This window comes from Bactrocera neohumeralis, chromosome 4, assembly GCF_024586455.1.
Source record: "Bactrocera neohumeralis isolate Rockhampton chromosome 4, APGP_CSIRO_Bneo_wtdbg2-racon-allhic-juicebox.fasta_v2, whole genome shotgun sequence".
NCBI classification, from domain to species: domain Eukaryota; kingdom Metazoa; phylum Arthropoda; class Insecta; order Diptera; family Tephritidae; genus Bactrocera; species Bactrocera neohumeralis.
Window position 1 is genome coordinate 71,956,375 of NC_065921.1, and position 19,338 is coordinate 71,975,712.

The window sequence follows — 19,338 nt, forward strand, 5'->3', positions numbered from 1 at the left end:
ATAGTTAATCTACTGCTAGCGATTATAGAGTAACGAGTTTAACTTTAACCGATTATTTTTGTATGTTTTTGCGTTAGCAACGGCTTCAAATACCAATTTGTTGTTAGTCTACAGTTTGTTTTATAAACTAAACTGCTCCAAACGTGCACTTGATATTACCGAAGCAACCAAATTGAGTATAAATTTTTACAACTTATTGCTTTTACAATAACAACACTTACATAAACACCGGTTTCTGTATATCGAAATGCCAAAAAATTAAATAAATTTTATCTGGCATCTTCTTTGATTCTATTTTGTTTTGCTTTTCGCAATTATTCTGAATAATTCCTCTGCAACTATATAGTTCTAATACGATTATGGAATTATTATTGAATAACTTTGGAAGTGTAAACAAATATTTGCTAAAGTTTAGTAAATATAATAAAGTTCGTACAGCAAATATACGTAACTATAGTTTATCGTCGTTGGATGACAACTCGACAACTGCAAAGCTTTCTGCATCTGCCGACACGACGGCCGACCTTGCTACCCATGCTCAGAAAGCACAACCTAAACGCACGCAGAATTCATTACATGTAGCAGTTATTGGTGTTCCAAACGCAGGAAAAAGTACATTTATTAACAACTTAATTAATCATCGGGTAAGGACTGCTACGAAACATTAAAATTGAGCTTTATAATTGACTTTAATGCTTAGGTATGTCCGACATCGTCTAAAGTGCATACAACACGAAAATCCAGTAAAGCAATTTACACAACGGGACAAACCCAACTTGTGTTCTATGATACACCGGGTTTAGTGACACCACGTGAAATTAAACGCCATAATTTGGAACAAAGTTTCAAAAGCGCCTACAAACATGCAATTCAACATGCGGATATTATCGCTTGCATGCATGATGTTTCCAATTCATGGACGCGAAACGCTTTACATTCCACTGTCATCGAAACGCTGTATGAGTACAAACATTTACCAAGCTTTTTGATTTTGAACAAGATTGATGCGCTGAGATCTAAACGTGTGCTGCTTGAACTGATACGCGTGCTAACCAACAATACTATTAACACCACACAATCAGTTGGGAATAAAAATCAAAGACGACAGTATAAGCGAATTGAAGAGTCTGTTGATAAACCTGTAGCAAATTCAGAGGATAAGAAAGATGTCAGTTGGAGTAACTTTCAGGAAGTTTTCCTAGTTTCATCCATTACTGGTAGTGGACTAAATGATATACAAGTAAGTAACAATTCAGAGTATTCCAATTAAAGTAAAATCAATATTAATTAATTAACAATATTTTGGCGCAATTGTAATAAGGATTATCTAGTAAGAGTTGCAAAGGAGAGATCTTGGGAGTATTCCAAAGGTTCTTTTACTGATGAAAAACCGGAAGCACTTATTGTGGAGAGTGTTCGTGCCAGGCTCTTAGATTACTTACCACAAGAAATACCATACAACTTGCATAGCGCAATTGAATACTTCTCCGAAGAGAACGGTATTACATATAGTTAATACTTATGATATCTGTTATAATTGTGAATCCTTATGTACAGGTACCATTTATGCATCAGTAGAGGTAACTTGTCCGTCAGCTCGTATTGAACGTTTAATTTGTGGCGAGTCGAATGGAAAATTAAGACAAATCACCGAACGTGTAACATCTGATTTAGTAGAAACATTCGGCAAGCCAATCTCCTTAACCATATCCACACGAAGTAAGAAGACAGATTAAAATAACATTTGTTAAAAATAAAATATTTATTTTTTCGTTAATAAATTATATTTATTTCTTCAGTTAATAAACTAGAGTAGTTTTAAATTGGATACCAATTCATCTACGTTTTTTTCTATATCCGGTCCAATACCCAAAACCGTTGCTGTACCAGCTTCTAATTGCGTACGCCCTGCATCTCTTACTAATTCTGCGACTACACCTGCTGTCTTGGCACGATTTTGTAAATTTGTAAGCTCTTCTAAAGTATTTGCACGCAATACGATTTTTGGTTGTCCCGAAAATGACCAACATTCTACTAATTTTTGCTTATCTTGGTCTTGTTGAGATTGTTGATAACAAAGTATAGCTGCATGCGCGCACTGTGCAGCAGTTTTGCCTTTAGACATTTTTAAATCTCCTCGCACCACTAACACCAGTTTCGTACGTGGTGCTGTAATGACACTGAAGAATTGTTTAAACATTTTTTTAATATTCTTGTTTGCTGTTTATTTGGTTTGAGCGTATTTTTTCATTTGTGCTTCTGTGTATTTTTGCATGCACTGCTTAAACTCTTTTACCACCTCTTGGCAACGGCGCCAATCACCGGTTTCAGCAATGCACTCTTGTACTTTGTAATGCAATTCAATGCAACCAGTTTTCTTAAGCATCAACTCTACGGGATCCTCAGTTTCCAGGGCAGCAGCAGCAGAGACTGACGACATTATTTGATTAAATAAATTACAGCTAATATACGATTTGTTTTACTGAAATAGTTTTCATTTGAATGATATAATTTTTCATTAAGTGTTAAAGCCAAATTAATTGCTACGGCAATCAGCTGTTTTTCGTCCCTTGCGCACCATGTGTTTTTCTACAGCTGTGCTTACAGAAGAGTCTAAATAATTGGGAATTGCAGAAATTCAAAAATTTGAAACTTGCAAGCACAAGTCTCGTTCATTGACTGGGTTTCACAAAAAGACCTTTTGATCATATGATGTTCCTATGAGATAACGTGATTTAATAGGCGTTGATGTGATATGAAATTTTTGCTCGTGGCTGCGGAGCTTACATATATAAGAAAGTGCCTGCCCATGGCGCACAGGGCCACTAATATGTAATGATGTGCGATCATATGATATGACACGATGTGATGTGACATGAAATTTTGTTCCTGCCTGCCATGCATGTATATATCGGGTGATTTTTTAAGAGCTTGATAACTTTTTTAAAAAAAAAAACGCATAAAATTTGCAAAATCTCATCGGTTCTTTATTTGAAACGTTAGATTGGTTCATGACATTTACTTTTTGAAGATAATTTCATTTAAATGTTGACCGCGGCTGCGTCTTAGGTGGTCCATTCGGAAAGTCCAATTTTGGGCAACTTTTTCGAGCATTTCGGCCGGAATTCCGGTTGTCTTCCAAAGCTGGAATAGTTGCTGTTATTTCTGATTTATTGACGTAGATAATCTAAAGGCGTTGATGATCTTGGTGGCCAACTTACGGGTCCATTTCTTGAGATGAATTGTTCTCCGAAGTTTTGGCCATAGAATCGCGAGCTGTGTGGCATGTAGCGCCATCTTGTTGAAACCACATGTCAACCAAGTTCAGTTCTTCCATTTTTGGCAACAAAAAGTTTGTTAGCATCGAACGATAGCGATCGCCATTCACCGTAACGTTGCGTCCAACAGCATCTTTGAAAAATACGGTCCAATGATTCCACCAGCGTACAAACCACACCAAACAGTGCATTTTTCGGGATGCATGGGCAGTTCTTGAACGGCTTCTGGTTGCTCTTCACCCCAAATGCGGCAATTTTGCTTATTTACATAGCCATTCAACCAGAAATGAGCCTCATCGCTGAACAAAAATAAATCGGACGTAAAGCGCGAAACACATTTCGAACCGAACACTGATTTTGGTAATAAAATTCAATGATTTGCAAGCGTTGCTCGTTAGTAATCTATTCATGATGAAATGTCAAAGCATACTGAGCATCTTTCTCTTTGACACCATGTCTGAAATCCCACGTGAACTGTCAAATACTAATGCATGAAAATCCTAACCTCAAAAAAATCACCCGATAGTGAAACTGCATTTAGCGGAAAGGGCCACTAATGAATATGTGATTGCGTTGATGTGACATGCAATTTTTGTTTTTAGCTGCCGGGCATATAGAAGAAAAAACCTGTCTATAGTGCAGAGCGCCGTTAATTGGTAGTGATGTTTTATGATATGATGTCGTTGAACTGATCGCTTTCAAGCTACAAAGTGCTTTGTATGAAAGGATAATACAGCTCTTGAGCAAAGCTATCTGCCAAGAACAGTAATGCAGTTTCATGCGGTATTTGACATAAAGCCCTTCTTCTCACTTTTCCTTAACCGTAATTTTCTTCTCTCTATTGTTGTCTACTGACAATCTCTTTTAACTCACGATTAAAAATTTATTTTTTATTATATATTTTTGTATGTATAATAAAATATGACTCGCGTAGGTACATACATACATATGTGCATAAGAAGTACTTAACATCGAAATGTATATGGTGTGTATGTGGAGTGCAATATGTGTATTACAAGTTGAAGAGTTGAACTCTTTTTGAAAACTTAATCTAACGGTTAATTAAAGGGTTGTACTAAATCTTATCTATGCAGGAAAAGCTTAGCTTTTGACATAAAAAATCAAATATAAAGTCAGAAGAGCTATAACAATATTTTTTTAGTTTACACAAAATCATGAAAATGACATTAATACATTTCTAAATTCCAAACATAATTAAAAAAAAAAATAAACAAATACAATATAATTTACTTTCCTACGTCTAGCTACAGTGCAATTCGAGTATTTACTGTACTAGCGTTTAAATACGAATGTATGTATAGCAATTGAATAAAAAACATATTTTAAGTGGAACGTTTCGCTAAAATTTGCAGCGCCTGCTTGGCTGCCGCTTTCTTTGCCAGTTTCCCATTTGCACCAAAGCCATTCACCTCCACACTACGATTCAGGCATGTGAACTGGCATTTCACCAAGTATACGTCCTCATCACAGATCGGATCGGCGAATTTCGGATTGGCATATTTATGCTCAGTTAATTGACGTACAGCGTCCAAGGGTATATTTTGCGTGAACTGATTGATTTCCTGTTCTAGCAAACCGTAAATGACATGCCAAGTTGTACGCAAGTCGCGACTGTCAAGATAGACGGCAGCAATTAATGCTTCCAATATGTCACCCAGTGCTTTGGGCACTTCCACATTGCTCGCCATATTAAAAGCGGCACCATTTGTTTCACTTGTAGGCACTGTAGTCTCCTCCATCAATATTTGTACATCGTCGCTGACGATGTAGTTATGTTTTTCTTGATATTTGGCAAAATCTTTAATTTTTTCAGCCAATGCGCTATTTTCAGCTAATATAAATAAATGGAAGCGATGACGCACACACACACCACCTAATGTTACATTATTGACCAATGCCGATCGTAAATCTGTAAGCATGCCTGGCGTCATATGCTGATAGCGTTCGAATATGTAGCACGAAATCAGAAAGTCTAGTATAGCATCTCCGATGAATTCAAGTTCCTGATAACAGCCAGTAATGCGATTGGTCGGATAGGAAGGATGAGTTAAGGCCTAAAACCCATAAATAGAAGAAGAAGCATTACTTAAACTATTCAGCTCCTTATTAATACTAAACATTTTTAAATGTCGCTAATCATTTATATATACGCATATACGTTATGGGGTCTACGACGTTTTCTACGTTGCAAACTTAACTTAACTTAAACACGCGGTGTTCAATAATACATTAGTAAAATCGGATACATACCTGCAAGAGAAATGCGCGATCGCGGAATTTGTAACCCAAATTCTCCTCCAATTTTTGATAGTTTATAAGAAAACTGTCGACTTCCTTAGGTGAAATGCTTGCTTGTAGCAGCGCGCTGGTAAAATTTAGGTCCATCAGATGTGAGAAAGATTTGCCAGGATCAGGTTTGCATATGCCGAAGAATTCCAACATTCGGAAAGTATTATAAATGCCATAATTTTTCACACAAACACCCAGTATGGCTTCCAATGTGTCGGCCACGACTTTATCGCGCAATGCCTCTTTGTATATAAACAAATTTAGTTCGTTGTCTAAACGTCTCTCTTCGGCAGCTGGTCCATCGTCAATAAAATGCCTTTGGCTACCGCTCACGATTTGGCTCAGACGTTCGCTTGAACAAGCACCGTTGATAATCTCATCTTCATTCAATTGAATTGCATACAAATCACTCGGTGTTAAACTCTTCAGCATATTCTCATTCGTGCTGAAAAGTTCTAAAAGATTGCTCGGTAAGCTGACTAAAGGCGGCAACCATTCATGAGGCGGCTTAAATAGATAGCCACTAATTCTTTCTGGTATATCGGTGTCGAGCATGCAATAGATAAGATTTCGATTCGATACAAATTTTCCTTTGACTTCGGTTAAAAATCCCTCGTGCCATTTTGGAAATTTATGCACCAAATATAGAGAGACGGAAAACTTTAAAAATGAATCACCCAAAAACTCAAAACGCTCCATATCGAAAACGTCATTAGCGCCAGCTGTTGTTAGGGCAGCCAAAAAGTCTGCCTGTTCGGCAGATTTTAAGTTTTCACCGCTTAAAGTGAGTTCCAATATATTTAAGTGGCGCTTTTCCGTCAAAGGAGCATCACACAATTTCAAACGGTCGATATTCATATTGTTTTCTGCTGTTTCGAGCGCTGGCTTTTTTGGCATATCCAACTGGGACTCGGACCACTCCTCATCGCTCAAGGTCAAAGTGTCCAATATTGAACCGTTTATAAATTTGTAGAAATAGTCCAGCTCAACCGGAAACATTAATTCCTGTTTGCGGGACAAATCTTCGGGTTCCAGGTAGTCCTTCCACAGCACATCATTTAAATTGGTCATGGTAAACACGGTCTCTTTGGCCTGTGTGGGCAGGGCGGGTAGTACTTTTTTCGGCTCCTGCATAAATGTAAAGCAAAGTTTTATTATTCCTTTATAATGACTTGTAAGACATTCTTTGCAAAGAGCAATAATTAATAAAATGGATCAAAAAGACCGTCGTACAGCTACAAAACGCCTAGAACCAGTCACAAATTTATTGCGCCGATATTTTTCTACTACAGCCAATTTGCCGGGTTCGTAGAAAAAATAATGCAACCTCGATGCTGCAACGTTAGTCTCACGAAAGCTGGGTGGTGAAGATGAAAGCGTCTAGGTCTAGATGTTTCCACATAATCTTTCTAACTGCAGCTTTGACAAGTTGCGTCCTCCAAAATCTTTAGTCTCACCACGTAAAAGCCTGTTAGCACACCTATCATTGCGGCTATATGAACCTTGCTAAGAGCTAATAGTTCAATGGACCTTTTGTGTCACCGTTACAATAGAAATTTACACTCACCTGCGGCTCTTCCATAGCATTGCCATCCATATCAATAGCTCGCGCTAAAGACTCGTCGATCATTAATTTTTTCGGCTGATATGCCACATTACATGCTATACCCAGGAATTTATTAACACGGCGTCGCAAATCCTCGGCATGAAGCATGAAATGAACGCGATGCAAAATGCTCGGTAGTAACAAAGCTTTGAGCCACATATCACCAGGAAACATGAAGTTGTGACAAAGCTCCGGTATAAGGCGTATGATGGAACTGTTGTGATGCGATTTTGCTGACTTGCCGACAGCATTGACGAAAAAGTTTCTTCTCGAAGTTAGAGCGCGTACTTCCAGCATAAATTGATCCTTTTGCACTACACAATCCACTTCATTCTTATATTTGTCATCGATAAAGTCAATGTAACTGGGATATTGATTATTATCGAAAGCGCTTTGTGGCGTTAGATCTGTAAGCACTTTGGTGACAACAAATCTTTGATTATCTCTGCCCGAGTACCACTTATTGACCACCTTGCCTATATAATCCTCTGGCTTATAAACTTTTTTTTGCCTTTCGCTTACGCTGTACTTTCGCTGTGGCAAGAGACGTTGAAAGTTTTGCACCAACTCCCAATCGATTTTACCGTTATTAAGTGGCGCTATAAAGTATGCGTTCTCTTGATTGCGCCGATCAAGCACCAGAAAACTTTTCCAGCATTCCAGTATATCACGGAAGATCATCAAATGGAATTTGGCTAATTGTTTTAGTTGTTGCTCACTTGTTATGGTTAATGTGATCGGGTTTTCAGCAATTTTCACAGATAATTTACCCTGATTCATGAAGAGTGGCATTTCAGCGAGCGCTGGCATTGGTTTGCGTGTCAAAATTGCATAGTTACAGTTAGTATTTAATAGCGTTACTATATGCTCCGTATAGCTGTCGGCTTTAAATTGCGGATATGCACGAATCTCATATGCGTAGCAAAGTTCGTTGATCTGTGGTACGGCATTGTAGAGTTCGTCCGGATATCTGTGATTGTAGAGTCGGCGTTGTTGTTTTCCCGCAGTTTTGGAGGTGACTGTAGATGAAGATATTAAATAGTATATAATATTTGGTTCAAAACGAGAAAACGTTAACTTTGACAGCAAGGATGATGTATTAGACTTCACCAATGCATGTCTTATGGTATAAAAAGGGTTTAAAAGATCTTTAACTGGATTTCTATCGCGTCAGTTTGTAAGGCAACTATATACTTTAGTGGAGACGCCTACGGTCTATTGTGCCCTCCCCTATATCACATATGGTAAGCAAGGTCCAGCATACTGAACAATTCCGGGAGCCTGCTGGGTGCGACTGAGGTCAGATGTGATCCCTGTCCACGTAGCTGGAGCCTAGGGTCTTTAGCCTGCTTCTGCGAATTGCTGGGCAATCCAGAATCAGGTGTTCTGGGGTTTCCGGTTCCATGTCGCAGAACCGGTAGTTTTCATGTTGGACAAGTACTTCCTGACCTGCCTGCAGTGCCCTGTATAGAGCGCGACAAGGAGGCGGAATTTGTCTTGGGTGAGGTTGATCATTTCCTTAAAACTTGCGAGGTTGTACCCTCCCAGAAGCAGCTAGGCATGGCGCTACTGTAATGAATGGTTCAGGCCCCATCATCCCAGACGCTTAATGCCCCGACACCCATATTAGGTGTACCCGGTTGCACACTGATAGGCGGTTCAGCCTTTCTATACACTCATCCACTGAAAGCGATTCAACCACATACACTGAGATCGCTTTTACAGCCGCTTGACTGTCGCTAAGTATGGCGATACGCTGGTTGCGATAGCTACGGATTGAGTTCTGTGCACTCACATATAGCAAAGACTTCTGCTTGAAAAATGCTCGGAAAACGTCCCATTGGTATGGATAGTTTGGTATGCGATCTGGCAATGCTTGCTCCAATGCCTTTCGTTGTTTTCGAGCCGTCAGATAGTGCTGCCTCTCAGCAGACACAAGCGAGCATTTGATATTTGAAGGCCTACCGGGGACTGCATTGCCTTAGATGCCCAAGCAACCGCTTCATAAGTGACAATAGGCCTTACGATCATGGTATACAGCCATCTAATAATACCTGTCTTGCAGCCTCAGGAACTGCCGGCTATGCGTCTGCATATCATCAGCGATTTGGCGGCTTTGGATAGCGTTAAATCTACATGCCTAAAGTTGTCCATAAAATAATTTGATTTTGAGCGTTCAGTTTGTATGGCAGCTATATGCTATAGCAGCACGATATCAGCGATGAAAAATGAGAAACTTTTTAGGAGAAAAGTACTAGTTAGCATATACATATGTATAGATACAGATAGACAGACGGACATGGCTAAATCGACTAAGCCCAATTTTTTAAATCTGGCAATTTGGTCGACCTAGCGGGATAGATCACTCACACAACACACATCCCTATCCAGTTGTTGTTGTTGTAACGGGTACTTAATCCCCGTTAGGATGGAATGGATTAGCTAAGTTGTCGTCGACGTCGTCCAACGGTAGGCCGAAGAAACGTGAGTGTGTTTTGTGGGGCATGCAAAGAGGTGGCCAGTGTTATGCGGAGACTCATTTCTCGCGGCAACTCGAACTCTTCGTCTGCAATGGGTGGTGGTGTGACTCCAAGTACGCCATTCACTGAAATGGAGTCGGTAAAGGATTCTTCTTGCTTTCAATTCCCACAACAGCCGGTTCTACGCACGGGAATTGACCCGGATTTCAACCGGTCAATGGTTGTTATTTCGGAGATCTAACCCCTTTTAGATCGGTAAGCCTTAGTTTTAGCTTGTCGTCATTTCTACATGTATTATTTCGGAGATCTAACCCCGTTTAGAACGGAAAGCCTTAGTTTCAGCATGCTGCTCATTCCTATCCAGTCATGAATTTCACTTACCGTTGTCATTGAATTTTTTCCAATGACTAAAGAGTTCTTCCGACACCTTAGCAACGCATTCCGTTTTTGTCACCGGCAATAAACGCTCATTAAGTTCGCCTTGCTCGTACAATGTTTTGCAAGCTTCAAAAGCTGCCGAGATTTGTGCCTGTTTGACCGTACGATATCCCTTGCTCTATGCATATAATATTTAAAAACAAATAAAAAAAATATAAAAAAATAACATTGAAATAACTATAATAAAAACAACAAGAACAAATAAAATTAATAGCTTTAAAATTGCTAATATATATGTAAGCTTCTCCTACGCACCATTATTGTGTGTTTTATTGAAGATTGTAACGGCATCTGCAAGGCTACACAGATCTTATTGTCGTCCGTTGTTTGTTTATTAAACCATGGCGTGGCGACGCCAAATGCATCGGTAGGTAATAGAGCACAATAACGATATAACAGCGGTAGCGCATTCGAAGCCAATAGGTAGGCGCCGCTCTGCGTTCTAAATGGCGTAATCAGATCTTCAAATTGTTCGGCAATATCTTGTTCCTTTGGTTCATCTTGATCCAAAATACGTCCAATCAAGAAATCCTGTATGGTTTTATGGGCTTCTTGATAGCCTTTGATTTTTTGTATCACACTTGCTTCATCCGATTTTTGCGCGAATATCGCATATAAAGCGTCGCTAGAGCGCGCACGCCCTTTTGTCTGCACATAGGAATTAAACGTCTTCAATGGATCATAAGCAAAAACATAATTGCAGGCCTGCACGTCAATACCCTCTTCAAGTACATTCGAACAGACGAGCAAATTGCAGTCGCCATTACGAAAGCTTTCGATAGCCTGTGTAAATATAGATGCAAATTGTAATTTTATATTTATTTACTTTATATGTATGAATGCTGATAGCAGCTTAGCAGAAGCCGTAAAGTGTAAACATATACAGACCTACATACATACGTATGTATATTCTCAAATTACAATAAACACAATGCTGTATCAGCCGAATTTCTTTGCTTATAGTATACTCCATATGTATTTACATACGTCTGTATGTATGTATAATGTGCATAACATTATAAACTTACCGTATTGTTCCACTTCTGATACAGCAGACTTTCTATGCTTGCTACAACCGAGTTCCGTCCTACCATAAATTGTGGACGCAAAGATTTAGCCAATATGGGCTCCAAATTAATATAATGTTGCAGTACATAATACACACATTTGGCTGTGTACCGACGCTCAACGAATATTAAACAATGTATTTCAGCTGGATCTTTATTCGAAAATAGTTCCTTTGTTAAAAGCAGTAGTGAACGCATTTTTGGTGTTGAATAGTTGAATATTATGTCTAAGGTGTTGTATGCGTCATCTGGATCAGTAATTTCCTCTTTCAGTTCATCGATAATTATATGTCGTATTTTTTCGCAAGTACTGATTACATAACGGTAAAGGTTACGCAAAACCATTGTTTCGGCTGCACGTTTTTTCAGTTCAAATTCAATTATTGGCGACATTATGGCTATAGCCGCTGCATATAAGCCGAATTCTTCCATTTGATATACGAAATCATTTAAAAGATTAGTTATAAAAGACTTTTTATTGGGCTGTCGTAGACTACCCAAATTTTTGGATTGCTTTACTTTAATTGCACCTAAATCCCATTTATTGACCATTTCAGCACATTCATTGATAATATCCTTGATGGTTTGAACTAATCTAAATATATGTGTTTGCCTTGTATACGCGACGAGTTTTTCTGTGGGTTTCGTTGAGTATCTGTTGTAAAATGTTTTATAAATTAACATTTGTAATAGGAATGGCTATCATTTACGAGTGCTACTTACGCCATTACGTTCTGATATTCTTCCATTGAACCGACTGTAACGATTTTGCCGTGAAAAATTGCTTCTAAATTTTCCAGCTCCTCACGAATTTTGTTCAGTTTGTTACCCTTTATTAAGACTCCTGTCAAACCAATTACCCGCGGTAATTGTGATTTGTCAGCGGCCATTCTATAATGCCTCATAAACTCATGCATGGGATGATTATTTCTTGCATGGTGACATTCGTCAATTATAACAACACTTAAGTCAGTAATTTTAATATAGTTTTGTGAAATTATATCGACAAAAATTTGCGCTGTACCAACAAGAACCTAAAAAAAAATGACAACGCTATTATGTAAATTTTGCAAGAAAAAACTTTAAGGCTACAATAACTATCACAAATAAAAAATGTTCTTTACAGGGACTTAATTTATTAACATACTTGATTGATTTTGATTTCATCATTCCACTTCCTCGGGGACCAATTATCTACGTCACGCTCTCCTATGTAGAAACCGACATTTAAGTTAGTGCATCGCTTCAGCTCAATAGCTTGTTGACGTGCTAATTCAACGGTATTGCACATAAATACCGCCCTTTTGCCACCATTTTCAATTGTTCTAAATGCGTATTCATCGTAAAAGACACGTACGATTGTACATAATTCTATAGGATATATGTATGTATGTGTATTGCATGTAACTCACTCTTGCATTTGATGTGAAAAGCGTTTTAGTGCCATTATCGCAATGTATGTTTTGCCGGCACCTGTAGGAAGATAGATTATAGCATTCCGTTGCATGACATAATTTAGGAGCTCCATTTGATATCGCCTGGGCTCCATTACATCCTTATCGCTAGTCTGCTAAAAGAATTAGTTTTCTTCAAATGTGTACATATCTTTGTTTTCTAACTGGCAAAGTACTTACATTTGCATTGACACTAGCCATTATTATTTTTATATTTAAGATTATTTACTTTAATTCAATTAAATTTTTTCCACAAACACCATGTAATCTGCACCGCTGCTGCAAATATTATGAAATTGCTTACTGATACAACAAAGAATGCACACAAGTTCAGTAGCTGGATCGACTTACGTGGCTTTCACGAACTGGCAGGAAGAACTCTTGTTGTTTTGTGTTGAGCAAATTTTATGCTTTGATGTAAATATGTATATAATTTGAAAGATTTTGGTGATTTCCCCATTTACAAAATTCCTTGCAAGAAAACCAAATACTTTGACAAATGAATAGAAAAACGTATGTTACCAGACTTTTATTTTTCTAAAAAAAAAACTTTTCTAAATTAACAGCTGATGTGTAGATTTGTTTTTTGTTCTAATTAGAACCCCCTTCATTTCAATATAAACTGGTTGATTTTTATAGTTTATAGATAGCCGCACTTCATACAATATAAACTGAGCTCGTTCTGGTTGCTGTAATAGTTTTTATCCAAAGTCGACCCCGACATGCCATATATACATATATCCAGCATGCAATGAGTCCCCGCATTATTCTAAACAAATTTTTGTATGCCCAGCTAGCCCTACATACCTAATATCCCTCTCTCTATGGTCCGACCCCGTCGAAACAGCACGTTTCCAGGGTCTACCGTTGGATGGACTCGATGAAAACTTACCTGAACTTTTATGCGCAACATTTCAAAATTTTAGTTGCGTACTACCGATTGCATCCCTGTTGTAGTTAGTCATATCGTTGATTGTAGAATTCAGTCATCTGTCTGAAGTCATTTATTTACGATATCGCGAGAATAAGGTAAGAGACAAAAACAATCTACCAAATTAATGTTTTTATAATGAAATAAATTTCAAAAGGCATAATTCAACAACTAAAAATATTTAATACATATAATTTCAGAGGTGTAAAATTGTGTAATAGCAAAATATTGTTACACTAACTTACAGATAAAAAATAAATACAATTTCTTTAGACGTGTGCAAGGTTTTGGTAAACAGCAGTTCGAAAAATCAACAAATTGTGCAGAAGAGTGGAGTATAAGAGGGCGTGTTCCCCGTACAACTTTTTCCGCTATGGTTGGAATTATTGACGATACTTGTTTACACTATCCCATTGGCACGCGTATTAAAGTTGGCGAAAATTATGGCACAGTTAGATATGTCGGTGAAGTAAGTAAAATATTTATATAATTAACATGCAGTGCCGTCAAATATAGATTTATTTCAGGTAACAGGCTACAATGGTTTATGGCTGGGGGTAGAATGGGATGATCCTCAACGTGGCAAACACAATGGATGCGTCAATGGCAGGCACTACTTCCATACACAGTACCCAAATGCTGGCAGCTTTGTGCGTCCTGGTAAAGTTGGTCCCTTCGAATCACTTGAAGACGCAGCTAGAGAACGATACTTAGATTACTCAGCTGAAAGTAGTTTGGATTTATCGTTGATACGCGAAGCGCAGCAAAAAATGCAAGCTAGTTTCTTTGAAGTGGTGGGCATGGATAAGATAGCGCGCAAGCAAAGTAAATTTGAACAACTGTCGGAAGTAAGTGTAGATAATTGCCCGATTAATGAAGCCGGCTACTTGAAAGACTTTCAAGTTCTCACCACATTAAATATTAGTTCGACACTTGTTTGGAATTGGAAAATTGTCGCTGATATTTGCAAACAAGTGCCGACTTTGATGGATTTGAATTTAAGGTATGTTGTCATGTCAGTAAATTAAAACCTTGTCAAAAGTTTTCACATTTTTAAATTTTTACCTTTATGAAAATAGAGTTATAATTTTTGACAGTATTATTTACATATGTCTATGTTTTATATAACAGTTGTAATCGCCTCGTATTGCCGACGGATGCACAAATTAAAGAGCTAGAACCCACATTCAGGAATTTGAAATGTATTAATCTACGTAATTGCGGTTATAATGACTGGGCCAAAGTGATACAGACAGCTAAATTGTGGCCGCAAATAGAAGTTTTGGCTCTCCAAGAGAATCCGTTAACCGAACTAGCTGAGATTAACAGCAACGAAGTCTTCAAATCCCTAAGGTACGTGTAAACAAAATTGTAGCTATAAGTTTCTTAAAGCAAAATATATTTTATGCAAGGTTTTGTCTGACAAACAAGCCGAAGTCTCTTATTAACAATGTGAATTTTAATTCAAAAATAAATATTATAGAGAACTGGACTTACATCGTACAAAAATTATGGATTTTGATCAAGTATGCAAATTAGGAAATATCACAACACTGAAAACATTAAATCTTATGGAAAATGGCATTGAAGAAATTAAGCTACCTGACTGTGAACCGAATGCAAAACTTCAAATATTTGTGGCTTTAGAACAACTTAATTTACTCTATAATCCCATATGGAATGAAGCAGAAACGTTTAATGAGTTGGATAAGTTGCCTAGCTTGAAGCGCCTTAATAAAACACCTCACTTAAAATCTGATTTTGATGAGATGTTTTCTAAAGCGGTCGGCATGATAACGAATTTAGAAATGCTTAATAAGATTGAAGTAACCGCAGAAGCGCGTCGCGATGCCAGTTACGATATTTGGAAGCGGTATGCTATGGAATGGTTGCAGGCAGCCGATAAACCGGAACTTTTGCAAGATTTCTACAAAAAACACCGGTCATACGCCGCTATAATACAAAGTAAGTTTGATACATTATGATGTCCGTTATTCCGCCCGTTGTAGTTTTAGATTTTGCACTAAAAAGTAAGCAAGCTCTTTATTTTCCATTTAAACCATGCATAAATTGAATTATATTTCTTTCCCATAAAAGTAAATTAAAACTACAACTTTGAAAAATTGATATTTTAATAAGAAATTTTTTCGATCCATAAAGAAAAAGTCATTCTGATTTTTTCCATAAAAACGTTTATTTAATATTATACGCTGTTAAAGCTATACATCAAATGTCTTAAGCATTCTGTGTTACTTATACGGCATGTTGTTCCGCATGAATGCATTTGATGCATGATTTTAACAACTTTTAAATAACTTTTAAAGCAATATTTTTATGAAAAGGAAATATTAATATTATTTTTTGCAGAACGGGAATTTCTGTATTATCATTATTTTAAATTTGTATGTTTATTTACTTTGGAGACATAAAATCTATTGCTAAAGATCAAAAAATCCTATGTAAAATGTAATCCTAAAGTAAAATTTCTTAAACTTGGTTTAAATCGAAAATAAAGAGCTTCTGGTTAAGGAAAAAAACAGAAACTTCATTGGAAATAACGGACACCCTAATCACCTATGCTTTTACATTTGCAATAAATTTTCCTTATTTAATATTTCAACGTAAATATTTACAGAGTATGGTTCGCCTGCTGAATTTGTTGTGCGACCTAATGTTAAACAATCCAATTTAATTAAGATTCGTGTACTCAACCAGCAAACTGGAGAAATATGGGAGAAACGTGTACCGCGCATGATTACAGTACAAACTTTACAGGGTCTAGTTGCGAAACATTTTCAGACGGTAATGAACGCCAATGGCAGTTTACCGCAGCTTACCTATATTGATGCTAAATATCCCGAACTAATGGTGCCGATGGACAATAGCGCTAAAACATTAGATTTCTACAGTGTTCAGGATGGAGACACGGTTATTGTGAAGTAGTAATGTAATTTCAATAACTTGCATATTAATCGAATTATTTAAAATTATATGTACATTGTTATTTTTTTTAAACATAATTGAAGTGCAAAATTTCTTTGTATAAGCGTATTATTAACAACTTAATGGAACTGATTTTCAATTTCCCTTTTTTACATATTATTTTTATTTGATAATTATAAATTATTTGGCCTTTATAAAGCATAAATTTGCTACAAAATAATCTCGTTTCACTGCACCAATAATATAAAAAATATAATATTACTTGAGAGGTAAAATTAAACTTGGTATAATTTCTACAACCGTTCGGATGTAACAGGTAAGAATATGGTGCGAAAAAACGCAGATTAATAAAAATAAATAATAATATTATTGGCGAAATTTCATTCCGGCTTGGCTACGGTAATTGTAGAGTGAGTCATTTTTCCAGTTTCGATTATTTATATGCGTAAAGTACGACTTCCGTTTGCTTTGAAAATTCGTATTGGAGAGTTTTTCTTGCAAGCAATTAATTTTGACATTATTTTGGTGATCTCTCATTCTGATGTAGACATTGCCCAAAGAGAACAAATACGTTGATTTTATAAAGAACTAGATGAAAATAATAAAAAAAAAATTCATTGTTATTACAGAAATAGGACGTGCTTTATTTTAACATCAAACATTTCATTTAAACTAAATTTTATGCTTTGAATTTAACCCTGAAATATTTCGCTTTTCTCAGCAACAGCATTTATTGTGAACTATCGTTTTTCGTAGACTTTTGTAAAATGTCAGTGTAAAAGCGATAAAGTCTCCAACGAATTAGTTTTACTGCAACATTAACAAGTTTTTGTGTGAAGAAAAGCTTCGTTTGTTATTTCATAAATATTGGCATTATTATTTAGTACATATACAATTACCATACAAATCTAGTTGTTAATAAATTTCTATTTGTTTAAATGTGATAGTAACTCAGCCATTATCATATAACTAGAACTATGATATAGTTGCATGCACTGTAGTTGCAACGTAGTTGTTTAATCGAAGTTATTAACACATGCAAGAGACAACAATAGGAAGAAAAAAAGCATAACGTGACAGTTTTTGTGTGCAAAATTGGAAATAAAAATATTAGTATAAAAATAAAAATAACAGGCTAAACGAAAAACAGAATGTCTGAATCTTATGGTATGTTGTTTGGCATTGAATTACTAATTGTGAAGTTCATACGTATACTTGAATAAAGTATCTGTGTGTGTTGTATACATAAATAAGTATTTACAATGGTTAATTTACCTGTGTTGCAGATTATCTTTTCAAATTCTTAATAATTGGCAGTGCAGGAAGTGGCAAAAGCTGTTTGCTACATCACTTCATCGAGAATAAGTGTAAGTTTTGCCAATGCTTCGCAAGTGTTTTCCAATATAAATGTGAAATGTGCGAAGTAACATTAGTATAAATAATTACCTGCAATTATCCACTATGCATGTATATATGTATGTACGCACATTTACATGTACATATATATACAATCCAATATGTAAGCATTACGTATTTTGGAAAAAAACAAGTGATTAATTTTTTTGTTTAAATTTACATATACATATATATGATATTTTATAGAAAGTTGCTAAATGTTGTAATAATTCCAGTTAAAGATGACAGCTCCCATACGATTGGTGTTGAATTTGGTTCACGTATTGTGAATGTTGGTGGTAAATCAGTAAAGCTGCAAATATGGGATACAGCGGGACAAGAACGTTTTCGATCGGTAACACGTTCGTACTATCGTGGTGCCGCTGGAGCTCTGCTGGTGTATGACACAACATCGCGTGATTCCTTTAATGCTCTCAGCAATTGGTTGAACGATGCACGCACCTTAGCCAGTCCGAATATTGTTATACTTTTGGTGGGCAATAAAAAAGACTTGGAAGATGAGCGCGATGTTACATTCTTGGAAGCAAGTACTTTTGCACAGGAAAATGGTATATAAAACTAATATATTTAAATGTCGTAATATATTAATGTTGTTTGATTTACAGAACTAATATTCCTGGAGACAAGCGCTAAAACAGGAGAAAATGTTGAAGAGGCTTTTTTGAAATGTTCCAAAACTATATTAGCAAAGATCGAAAGTGGTGAATTAGACCCTGAACGTATAGGCAGTGGCATTCAATATGGTGGTGCCGCGCTACGAAATCTGCAAACAAGACAGCGAAGCATTAGTAAACCAGACTGTGGTTGTCGTGTCTAATTGGATGGCGGAGCACGTCGTATATTTATTTCTATAATCTCATATTAAAACTTTATTATGTGTAGAGTCTGTAAAAGTAAACAAAAAAATGTGAAAAGCGAATCTGATATGGCGGCAGGTATACGCAATATAGACATTCGGTGTAGTTATATAAAATTGTAATATGTATGTACGTATTCGAAATGTACATATATGTATTGCAATTAGACTAAGCAAAAAGTATAAATAATATCGGATTATATATGTAAATGCTCATTGTTGTAATTTCGATTGTGGTATATTTTTTATATTTTAACAATTAAATCAACATTCATTCCTTATTTGAAAAGTGCGTTACTTGCCTGTTTTAAAAATTTGTACAAAATTCGATTGCATTGATTACCGGATTTATTAAAAATTAGGTGTCTCGCGACAATGCTTGGTTTTAAATATTAATTTGTTATGATATTTTACACATTATTCGCATATATAATTGCATAATGTTAAGGAAATAGATAATTAAGTAATCTTTTTTGTAAATACAACAAATTATACAAAATCTTCATGAATAAACGAAATTAAAATCATGACCAAACCTTAATACAAGTAATTTGTTTAG

General features: G+C 36.3%; 6 protein-coding genes across 9 annotated transcripts; 3 read left to right on the forward strand and 3 right to left on the reverse strand.

The window, feature by feature from the left end:
- The first annotated feature begins 306 nt into the window (after positions 1–306).
- On the forward strand, positions 307–1,807 carry LOC126754977 (GTPase Era, mitochondrial). Its single transcript, XM_050467216.1, has 4 exons — positions 307–644; positions 701–1,240; positions 1,322–1,499; positions 1,558–1,807. The coding sequence occupies exons 1-4, from the start codon at positions 360–362 to the stop codon at positions 1,734–1,736; spliced, it is 1,182 nt and encodes a 393-aa protein (XP_050323173.1). The 5' UTR covers positions 307–359; the 3' UTR covers positions 1,737–1,807.
- Positions 1,739–2,200, reverse strand: LOC126754978 (peptidyl-tRNA hydrolase 2, mitochondrial). The gene has a single exon (XM_050467217.1). The coding sequence runs from the start codon at positions 2,198–2,200 to the stop codon at positions 1,808–1,810; it is 393 nt and encodes a 130-aa protein (XP_050323174.1). The 3' UTR covers positions 1,739–1,807.
- A 24-nt stretch (positions 2,201–2,224) lies between these two features.
- Positions 2,225–3,084, reverse strand: LOC126754979 (cytochrome c oxidase assembly factor 4 homolog, mitochondrial). Its single transcript, XM_050467218.1, has one exon. It carries the CDS (start codon positions 2,438–2,440, stop codon positions 2,225–2,227), a length of 216 nt encoding a protein of 71 aa, XP_050323175.1. The 5' UTR covers positions 2,441–3,084.
- Positions 3,085–4,153: 1,069 nt separating this feature from the next.
- Positions 4,154–13,103, reverse strand: LOC126756649 (endoribonuclease dcr-1). 3 transcript variants are annotated; one of them, XM_050469865.1, is made up of 11 exons: positions 12,985–13,103; positions 12,814–12,909; positions 12,592–12,749; positions 12,327–12,504; positions 11,903–12,213; positions 11,141–11,834; positions 10,368–10,895; positions 10,056–10,230; positions 7,156–8,213; positions 5,550–6,716; positions 4,154–5,353 (listed from the first exon to the last, which is right to left on the reverse strand). In XM_050469865.1, the coding sequence occupies exons 2-11, from the start codon at positions 12,832–12,834 to the stop codon at positions 4,622–4,624; spliced, it is 5,022 nt and encodes a 1,673-aa protein (XP_050325822.1). In that variant the 5' UTR covers positions 12,835–12,909; positions 12,985–13,103; the 3' UTR covers positions 4,154–4,621. The 3 variants fall into 3 exon arrangements, with proteins under 3 accessions (XP_050325822.1, XP_050325821.1, XP_050325823.1); XM_050469864.1 differs by having other exon boundaries at positions 12,814–12,912; XM_050469866.1 differs by having other exon boundaries at positions 12,592–12,746; positions 12,814–13,103.
- A 486-nt stretch (positions 13,104–13,589) lies between these two features.
- LOC126756651 (tubulin-specific chaperone E) lies at positions 13,590–16,573 on the forward strand. Of its 2 annotated transcripts, none has more exons than XM_050469870.1 (6): positions 13,590–13,662; positions 13,765–14,033; positions 14,092–14,567; positions 14,696–14,917; positions 15,048–15,529; positions 16,200–16,573. In XM_050469870.1, the coding sequence occupies exons 2-6, from the start codon at positions 13,938–13,940 to the stop codon at positions 16,505–16,507; spliced, it is 1,584 nt and encodes a 527-aa protein (XP_050325827.1). In that variant the 5' UTR covers positions 13,590–13,662; positions 13,765–13,937; the 3' UTR covers positions 16,508–16,573. The 2 variants fall into 2 exon arrangements, with proteins under 2 accessions (XP_050325827.1, XP_050325828.1); XM_050469871.1 differs by lacking the exon at positions 13,590–13,662 and having other exon boundaries at positions 13,685–13,778; positions 13,838–14,033.
- Positions 16,574–17,308: 735 nt separating this feature from the next.
- On the forward strand, positions 17,309–19,325 carry LOC126756652 (ras-related protein Rab-4B). The gene is made up of 4 exons (XM_050469872.1): positions 17,309–17,674; positions 17,794–17,874; positions 18,139–18,471; positions 18,529–19,325. The coding sequence occupies exons 1-4, from the start codon at positions 17,659–17,661 to the stop codon at positions 18,738–18,740; spliced, it is 642 nt and encodes a 213-aa protein (XP_050325829.1). The 5' UTR covers positions 17,309–17,658; the 3' UTR covers positions 18,741–19,325.
- The last annotated feature ends 13 nt before the right edge of the window (positions 19,326–19,338 follow it).